The sequence below is a fragment of the Brassica oleracea genome, chromosome C7 (genome assembly GCF_000695525.1).
Source record: "Brassica oleracea var. oleracea cultivar TO1000 chromosome C7, BOL, whole genome shotgun sequence".
Taxonomy (NCBI): Eukaryota; Viridiplantae; Streptophyta; class Magnoliopsida; order Brassicales; family Brassicaceae; genus Brassica; species Brassica oleracea.
The window spans coordinates 8,776,645-8,786,413 of NC_027754.1; the positions used below are offsets into that span (position 1 = coordinate 8,776,645).

The 9,769-nt window shown below is 37.0% G+C and overlaps 1 protein-coding gene and 1 pseudogene across 2 annotated transcripts; one reads left to right on the top strand and one right to left on the bottom strand.

Annotated features, from left to right (window-relative positions):
• Positions 1–308: 308 nt before the first annotated feature.
• LOC106304040 lies at positions 309–1,818 on the top strand. Of its 2 annotated transcripts, none has more exons than XM_013740422.1 (3): positions 309–534; positions 707–859; positions 1,494–1,818. In XM_013740422.1, exons 1-2 carry the CDS (start codon positions 380–382, stop codon positions 855–857), a joined length of 306 nt encoding a protein of 101 aa, XP_013595876.1. In that variant the 5' UTR covers positions 309–379; the 3' UTR covers positions 858–859; positions 1,494–1,818. The 2 variants fall into 2 exon arrangements, with proteins under 2 accessions (XP_013595876.1, XP_013595877.1); XM_013740423.1 differs by having other exon boundaries at positions 707–825; positions 1,494–1,585.
• A 729-nt stretch (positions 1,819–2,547) lies between these two features.
• LOC106303754 lies at positions 2,548–3,773 on the bottom strand (annotated as a pseudogene).
• Between the last annotated feature and the right edge of the window lie 5,996 nt (positions 3,774–9,769).

The following is a 9,769-nucleotide window of genomic DNA, read 5'->3' on the forward strand; positions in this document are numbered from 1 at the left end:
ACAATTATAATAATTTAATTATGCTTTAATTCTGTAAAACCAATTGAAACCTTAATCAAGTAACATCAGTCACTTGGAGCTAAGAACGAGTTCCTAAATCTTCTAAGTTTAGAATTTTTTTTTATTCTCTCTCCAATTTTAATTATTTTTTATTTTTCTTAAATGGTTAGAATTCTCTCTGGGCCGATGGAGCTGCTCTGAGGTTTTTAGTCGCTCTCGAAAATAAAAATAAAAATAATACACATGACGATCTCTTTTGGGCTGTATCTCTTATGTATGTCGGGCCTAGAACATGGGCTACCTATTATCATTGCGAATCGAGTTTCCTGTAAACCCTAGCAAAACCTTGTGAGCTCTCTATCACATACGGTGAGCAAAAATGGCTTGGCGCAATGCAGGATCTACCGCTCGTTCTTTTGTATCCGCCGCCGCAAGAGCACCGTCTCTCCGTTCTCCTACGGCGGCGCTTCCTCGCCTCCGTCCTTCCCCATCCTCCTTACCTGGCCGTCGCTCCTCCTTTTCATTGCCCTCTAGGTTTGACCTAGCTTCGTCAAATTAGCTCAATCAGTTTGAAACTTTCTAGTTTAGTAGTTCTTGATATCTGATGTTCTATTGTGATTTGAGATCCGTTGTCACCTGAGATCTCAAACACTTGTTTTTTTTTTTGTTTTTTTGGTAAAATGTTAAATATTATACCAATCTTCAGGAACATAGGAGCACTTGGTTGCACACAATCTTTCTTGCCGCTGTACAGTGTTGTGGCTGCTTCTCAACTCACCTCCCACCTTAATGTTAACTTGCGGGCTTTCTGCGAGCTGTCTAATGGTACCTTCCCACGCACTTGTCAAGATCGCTAATAGTTGAGTGTTACGTTTCTTAGGATTTCGTCAGATAATATGAGAATTAAGCGGGAATTTTTCTTTGTTTGAACATGCTAAAACTACGGATCTTCTTGCGCATTTGATGTCCTTTCTTTTGGTGGTTCTGTCTGTTTGTGTGAATTTTCAATTAAAGAATTGATTGGGATTGATAAAGAATTGAAATGGTGGGTGATGCAAGTGGATGAGAGGGAGTTCTTATTCATTTTCTTTGTCTTTTTTTTTTTTGAAAATACTCCGTTTTCTTTTTAGGTGTTGTCACAATGGACAAACTAAAGCTTATTTTTTGTACCAGATAACATCTTATTCACTTAAGCAGCCAGTTTTGTACTTCAGTCATTACTCAAGCTTAAGATAAGAGTTGTGAATAGACTGAATTGAGGTGTCTTTGACTTGACTTAAAGTTACATAGTTCTTGATTTTGATCCTGATAAAATTTGGGTTATACAACAATTTCGCGTGTTTAGTTTCATGGTGTTCTGAGTTGTGTTGTTATTTTTAAACAAGTAGTCTTGTTTATCATACAAAAAGGATGAAATCAGTATCGAATATACTATACATGATACGTGATGCGGGCAATGAAGAATTGATGCTTGGAATTTATACGTGTGACAGGTACTTGAAGAGGCTGAGAGTGTATAATGCATCAGTGCATGCATCAGTTACTTTGAAGGTGTGTAAGAGATCCAAAGAGTGGGGTTACCTCAGAAAAAATCTTAATCGTTATGTTACTTTCGTTTTAGAAATTTAACTTCCGTGGAGTCTCGTTAATTATTAATAGCTGTAGAGCTTTTCGTTTGCTCGGCACAATGGGTTATCCTCTGAGGGTTTTTTTTTTTTTTTTGTATTGGAAAGATGCATAAAGTACTTAGCATTATCGATAAATGTTTTGGATTACAACTCAAATCAACGTCGTTTGTAAATTAATTTTTTTGTTATAGTGATTATTTTCCAACAATTGTATCGTAATTATAAGAAATTAATTTGCTTGTTTCAATTGATCCATTGAAACACTCTCATAACTATCTAATTTACTTTATCATTTGATATCAATACAAGTAATTCTCTTAAAAGTGAGCATTTTACATTTTACACGTAACAAACATGTTATCAGAGCCTCATACGATCAATTTCATGGCACCTTAGGAAAAAAATCTGATATGGAGGCGACGGTGGAAGAGTTGCAGAAGAAGGTGAGTAAGATCGCACCATTGAGCATAGTCTAGAGGAGATAAAAGCTAAAAATGGGGAAGCTGAGTCTTCTCTTGGAACAGCTTATGACTGATGATGATGAGGCAAAGAAACGAGAAAAGGAACCCATCTCTGCCGGTGTGCTATCCAGTCAAACGGGTACTCCTAAGGCATGTACATACGTCAGGAAAGGGTCTGGAGAGTTAAACGACGCAAACTTTCCATTTCCATTTCCACTGGGAGTCGCTGATGCGACGCTTGGAGATACCAAATTTTGACAGCGATGAAGTAGAAAATTGGGTACTCTTTTCTTTATGGTGTCTGTTTGTTTTCTGCTTCAGTGTTTCAAGCCATCCCTTTAATTTATGTTGTTCGGTCTTTGGATGAATTTGAGATCCATTTTAAATAAAAGGAAATTTGTTCCAATTATTTTTATAGTTCCTTTCACACTCAATGGAAACAAAGGTGAAAATCGAAATGAAGAAAATCTATCATTTAAAATGGACAAAAGTGATTATAGTACAATCTATAGCTTCGAAGTTTTGTTGACTGGACAAAACTGATATATGGGTTTAAAGTACGTCATATACGGACTAAGATTAAACGCGCCTTAAAAAAAGCAACACCATCCATAATACCACCATCATCATCATGATTATTATTCGCACAGGTTGGAGCAAATAAAATAGCAAGGAGGCAACTAGATACGAGTTCAAGGGGAAAGATGTTTAGCTTAGACTTTGAAAATTAGAATGAACGCATGTTTTCTCTCCGTCGGACATATCTAGTTTTGTCATGGTACTTTGGTTTATCGGAGCTTCTGTGAGTCGTTAGCTCCATCATCCTCCTATGTCTCTCTGGTGGACGCGGAACCACTTTCCCGTTCACAAACAACTCAGCTGCAACATTCACCAAACACATTAACCAAGGAGTTGACGAGGTAATTAATATATAAAAGTTATGATTGTTTTTTCTGTGAGATCAATGACGCACTAGTACCTCCGTAATCTTTGTACTCTGGATCAACATAAGAGTCCGGAAGAACGAAGAGAACACCAGGAATTCCTGAAACTCACAAGAATCAATCACAATCAATACATCATCTTGTGTGTTCAAGCAGAGAGAGAGAGAGAGATTACCTTTTGATGTCTCCTCATCGATCTCACAGCCAAAACCGAAATACCTCTCGCAAGAGACATTGTAGATCTTCCTCTTGGCTTCTTCCTCACTGATCAACAAAAAATTACAATGACTACGAGCTTGTAGAAGAAGAAGAAGAAGAATCTTACCAGCCGACAATTTTGGCTAGGGTTTGAACATAGCAATCGATCATCTGCTGTGGACTAGCGTTTTCGCCGCCGGGTTTGTCCATGACGATAAGCCAATGCTCGTAGTCACAACCGGCGAAGAGCGGCGCCATTTCGGTAGGTTGTCGGTCGCTGAGGTTGGATTTTACGGGAGAATACGATCCACCACTGGATCTATCCATCCGGGTTCGGATCGTAGTTAGGCGGGACGAAGTGGGGATGAATCCGAAAAGCGTTGGTGAGGATCGACGGGAGATGAGGTTAGAAGGGAGAGGCGGCCCTGGAGGTGGGAAAGATACGAGTGGCGACTCGGGAGACGGTGGAGCGTGATAGCGATTTCGCCATTGGTCCGCTTACCGGCAATGACGAAACTAGGGTTTAAGGATCCGAGTTTCTTTTTTATTTTGGACTTGTAGTTTGTCATTAATGGGCCTTTTCATTTCAGCATATGAGGCGGCTTTAGATGAGATCATTCGTTTTGCATTAGACGATTTTATTGCTCACGGCCATTTTCCACACGTACTCATGGAGCAGAGCACGTGGACAAAAACAATGCTACAACATAAAGATGGGTTCCAATTGTTGGGCTGATGTAGTAATGTATGTAATTTACCTAAATGAGCGTATGATATATTGAATAAGATTGAATGAGATTAAGTTTATGACTAGTTTCCCCGCTACCACCTACAAACGCAAACGCATCTTTTGTGGTTGGTAGCAGTTATTGGCGTTTTGCAACAATCGTTCAAACCGCTCTAAACTGTTTCAAATCGCTCTAAACCTCATTAATTCAAAAGCTGGTTCCAGTTAGCGTTTGCGGTTGCGGAGGATAATTTTTTTTTAAACAATATAAATACAAAAATAAAAATATTCAATAAAAAATTTTAAATTGGAATTATAAAAATACTAAAATATATCTATTATATTTTAATTAATATTATAAAATTTTAAAATAAAAATATTTTCTATAATTTTTAAAAATTTAAAACTATAACTTTCTAAATATAATTTTTATATTTATTATAATATTATGATTTTTGATATTTTTATAATTATATAAAATGTAAATATTGTTAATTTATTATTTAACCACTGCTGCATTAGGTAGTCAACCAGTCATAAGTATCCCGCAAACGCACCAATTTCTAACCACAGAGCCAGTCGTACAAATCTCTTAAAAGCGCTAGAAACCGCAACTACCCGCATCCGCAAACTCCCGCAACCGCAACCGCTGCGTTTGAACCAGTCAGGCCCTAAATGAGAATTGTATGAATTAAATTTTTCTACCAAATTAGGAGTAAGTAAATAAACCGAATCCAAAAACCCAAACCAAACCCAACCTAAAAAAAATGAATTCGAACAAAGTCAAATCCGACATAAATACTGAATGAGACTTGTTTTACAGTATTCCATATTATGAGTTTTATCTGAACCAAACCTTAATCCGAATGGATATCTCATAAACCTGAAATATTAAAAATTCAACAAATTTATTCATACCAAACCCGAATTCAATCCCAATTAAGTCCCTAAAATACTCTAAAATTTCAGTGAGTACTTAAAATAAATATCTATTACATGAATAATTAAATCAAATACTCAATTTAATATATTTTGGTATTTGGTGCTTTGCCTTCTTCTTTATATTAAATTTATTGGGTTTGATGTGTTTCGTTTTGGATTCATTGGATATGATGTGTTGCACATAGTTTTTGAGTTTTCTTCTCTAATTTCATTGTCTTTACTCGTCAATTTGTCTCGTCATAAATTTACTCTAGAACCAAAAAAAATCGCGACATGAACATTTATCATTTTAAACTTTTGATTTTTCGTCTTTGTTTCACTCGATCTTTATCTGATTTTTGGGTTTAACAAAGTATAAAAAGTTATTTTGGAAGTGTTCGACAATTCGACACCTTCCCATGGATCTGTTGGTGCATTTGGAAAGCAAGGAATGACAAACTCTTTAATGGGAAAGTCGTATCCCCGATTGACACCCTCCAACATGCGTCCCTCGAGGCAGAATGTTGGAGGAAGGCTAACGAAAAAGAGCAAGAAGATGAGGATCAAGATGACTCTCCTACGATAGAGTTTGAGACAATATTCCCTAGGATATCCCAAATCCCTACATGTCAAGTCGATGCATCATGGATCGTTAATGGAAGTGTTAGTGGCTTAGGGTGGAGTCTTAAGGATCAGATGGGATCAGAGTTTTTTTGGACTACGGGCATGCGGTAGGAGCCTCTCAGCTTTGCATGCCGAGATGGAAGGTTTACTCAGGGCAACCTCATGTATGAGAGACATGAGGACTACTTCGATATGTTTCGAGACAGACTGCTCCGACCTAGTGGACATGACTACAAATCCGATGGATTGGCCAACTTTCGCCACAGAGATCGAGATTCTCCAGAGGCTACAGGAAGATTTCGAGGATGTGAGTCTTATTCATATTCCTCGAAATATGAATGGTCGGGCGGATGCGTTGGCAAAAGAGGCTGGAACCAGAGGCTATATGTTTTCCCATATATATCAGATACGGGCAGAGGAGGTGTTCCCCGGAGAATCAAATCGTCTGACCACCACTTAATCTAACTAAAAATGGGTAGTTGACAAAAAAAAAGAAAGAAAAAGGTATTTTGGAACCGAAAACCTAATTAAGATATGAAACCCGAAACTATATTGGGTTCAACAGTTTTTGGAAATGTCACTAGACCCGAACCGAAACAGACTAATTCCAAAAACTGAAGTCTAAGTCTAACGCCAGTTTCTTTGTTGCTGATCACAACAAACGAACTCTAACGTCCTAAACAGACTTAGCCATCCCCATAAGGATAGGCTCTCGTACATCAGACAAGGATAACATAGCGTGCTATACAAGAAATCCAAAATTTTGGTCAGCACCTCCAAAAGAGCGAGAACCTTACTAATGTTATGAAACTTTTGGAACAAAAGACGCTCGAAATTATACATAAAAAATTTCAGCATATGTTTCTTAAGATTGTCCCATGAGGAGATCTTTTCTTTTCCTCGTCAATTGCAGGAAAGATTGAGTTGATTCCACCAAGAGGTGGCATGACCGCATAATCGAGTAGTAACAAGAGAAACCTGTCTGTTGTCAAAGACGTCTTTGAATTCAAGAAATTCATCAACTATTACGAGCCGATCTAGGAGGTCCTCAGGTTGTGCTCCACCATGAAACTCAGGAATGTCGAGTTTGATGCATGAAGCCCATCGAGCGTCATCCCCATTTATGTTCTAATGACCACAATATTGTTGCTGGTGCCGGTTGTTGACGTCGTCGCCAAACGGATTATCAGCATCGGATTCGTGATCTTGTTCTTCAAATACGGGGTTGTGATGACGATTGTTGCGTTGTTGATGTCCTGCGTTGGCGGCATTTGTCGCATTTGCTGTGAATGCGGCTTGAACTCCAGCCTAAATTGCTTCAGCCATTGTCCTTCAGCCATTGCCTTGAAAAGGATTTTTGAAAATCTTCCATAAACTGTTGGAAGTGTGTCCAATCATTAGCTGGTCGAGGTGCCATTGAGATCCTAGATCGAAAACATGAGTTGAATCATAGTTAAAGTCTCTAACTAACGGAGCGAAAGTAACGATAGTTGCAGCGGTAGCGTTGAATTCTCAGAATACCCGTTATCTAAGCATTCTTTAATCTGTTAAGTTCTTATAGAATGCCATATAAAAGAAATTAAGAGTTGTTTAAACACAAAACTCTAAGTTTTTATAAATATCAAATCAAAGGTAATGAAAACATGATGTCTAACTCTCTATTTATAAGATCTCGTATGAGACTTATAAACGTAGAGGGAATATGAAAAACAACCAAACCTAACTAGGAAAAGGACATTGAAACAAAAGGAAAACATCATAACACCAAACGAAATAGGAAAAGACGATGTACACTACATCAATCTTCCAGCTGCAAAGGAGCCCTTCTCACCAGCTTTGAATAAGTGACCCTCTCGGTTTGTCTTGCACTGTTATTTTTTGGTGGTTTCTTCTAGTTGAAGCAATATAAAGAGGTTGAGGTTTAGTGACTTCCAGATAAATGTGCAGTTAAGTTGCGGTTTTCTATTATCAGGTGTTCTTTCTTCTAGGTTCTAACTTCGAAGTCTTGGGTTCGTCAAAATGATTTGGTTGATGTCATCACGAACACAAGATTCAGAATTTCAGATGAATTGTTCTTTTAATGAAAAGAAGTCTTCCACGTTGTTTGCTCTCGTGCATAGTTCAATGCAATAATTACGGCTAGTTAAAGGCAAATAAGACCAACATCTATTATCTATTATCTATTTAATGAATTACTTATGGATTTAGATGAAGGACTGTAGTGTTTATGTGTTTTAGAATTGGGATAATAGAAAGCAGAAAAAGAGTTTTAGTACACTAACAATCAAATAGAATGAGAAGGGAAGCCACAAAAGAATTCAGTCCATCACAACTCTCAATAATATCCTCTCCGAAAGATAATAATCCCAAAAGAATTCAGTCCCAAAAGTAATAAACTAATAACAATGGAACAAACAGACGTCGACATAAAAATTAATGCAATGAACACCGTGTGGAAGAGTCCCGCTTAAATCATAAACCAAACGAGAATAGATCCAAGTACCAAGCTTGAAACCATCTTGCTTGCTCCATTCTGCAAGGACATAAGAGTTATGGATCAGCATTTCATTTGTACTGTCTAGAGAGGCATCTTTGTATTATGTATACAACGTTATTATAATTTCATCATAATTTAATTGAAAATGAGACTTTTCAGTGAATCTATTAATCCGAGTTACCTCTAGAAAGATTCTCAAATTTAGGGGGTCCTAACATAAAGTGTCTTCCAGATTGTGGAGAATTCGATCACCCACGCTTTTGAACTATTTAAATGACTAGAAACTCTTTGTTCATGACTAAAGTGAACTAGATCTACTTTTTTGTCAATAATCAAATATTATTGGTCCGGACTTATAGACACGTGGAAGTTGTTTATTGCCCACGTTCATACTGTCAAAATCACGTGACTCCTGCACCCTGACTCGCTACACCTCGAGTTCGAAGATCTCGAGATAGATGCAGCAGCTGTCAAGTGGTCCGGCTCTGTAGAGCCCGACCAATTAGACCATTTCAGATTTGGTTAATAACGGTGGTCTATATTGGACAAATGTCCACGACTAATAGAAATCATGTCCATAGACATCCAATAATATTTATAATTGTTTTTTTCAATTATTATTTAAAATATTTTATTCTCTAAAATTTTGAAATTATGTTTTCTCTCCAGAATGACAAAATACTTTTTTTTCTTATCAAAACTATATATAAAACTATGTTTTCCGCCAAAACCTATAAATTATATTTTCCCGGAAAATTACGTTTTCTCACAAAAAATCGAAAATTATGTTTTTTCGCCAAAATCATAAATTTTTGTTTTTCGGCTAAATCCGAAAAATTATATTTTCCTCCCAAAACAAAAATATGTTTCCCGCCAAAATCAAAATATTATATTTTCCGCAAAACCGAAAATTACGTTTTCTTGCCAAAACTGAGAAATCATGTTTTACTGCCAAAATCAGAAATTATATTTTTACACCAAAACGGAGGAATTGTGTTCTCCCGCCAAAACCGGAAATTACATTTTCCCACCAAAATTGAAAATTACATTTTTCCGCCAAAATTGAAAATTATGTTTTTCCGCCAAATATGAAAATTATGTTTTCCCGCCACCGTGAAATTACATTTTTTCTCTAAAACCGGAAAATTATTTTTTCCTGCCAAAACCATAAATTTACGTTTTCCCGCAAAAACCATGAAATTGCGGTTTCCTACCAAAATCGTGAAATTGTGTGTTTTCCGCCAAAACCGTGAAATTACATTTTCTTGCTACAACTTTAGAATTCCATGAAAATTGTGATATTATGTTTTCCCGCCAAAATTATAAATTATAAATTTTCTTGTTAAAACTATGAAATTATGTTAAAAGGAAAGTGTATATATCCTTATCCAAGAGGAAATAGGAAAACTATTAAAACATAGGAAAAAGAAACTATCTATATCTTAAGTCGGCTAAGGCTTTGGCAGACTCTCTCTCCTCCTTGCGGCCACGGTTGGGCTTGATGTGGCCGACAGGCTTTCTCCTCTTGTCTTGGTTAATGGCAATCCACTCCATGATTTATAACACTCCCCCTTGGATGCCATAACCATACATGTTCTGTAGTACGTTTCATGTTGCCTCATTAAAACCTTATCAGGAAAACCCAGTGGGACAAAACCATGATGAAGAAAAAAGAGTACAACACGCACTACTCCCCCTTATGTGAACCTCAGTGTAGGTTCTACATTCTACGCATCTTGGTGCGTGATATTTCCTGTATGTATAGGATG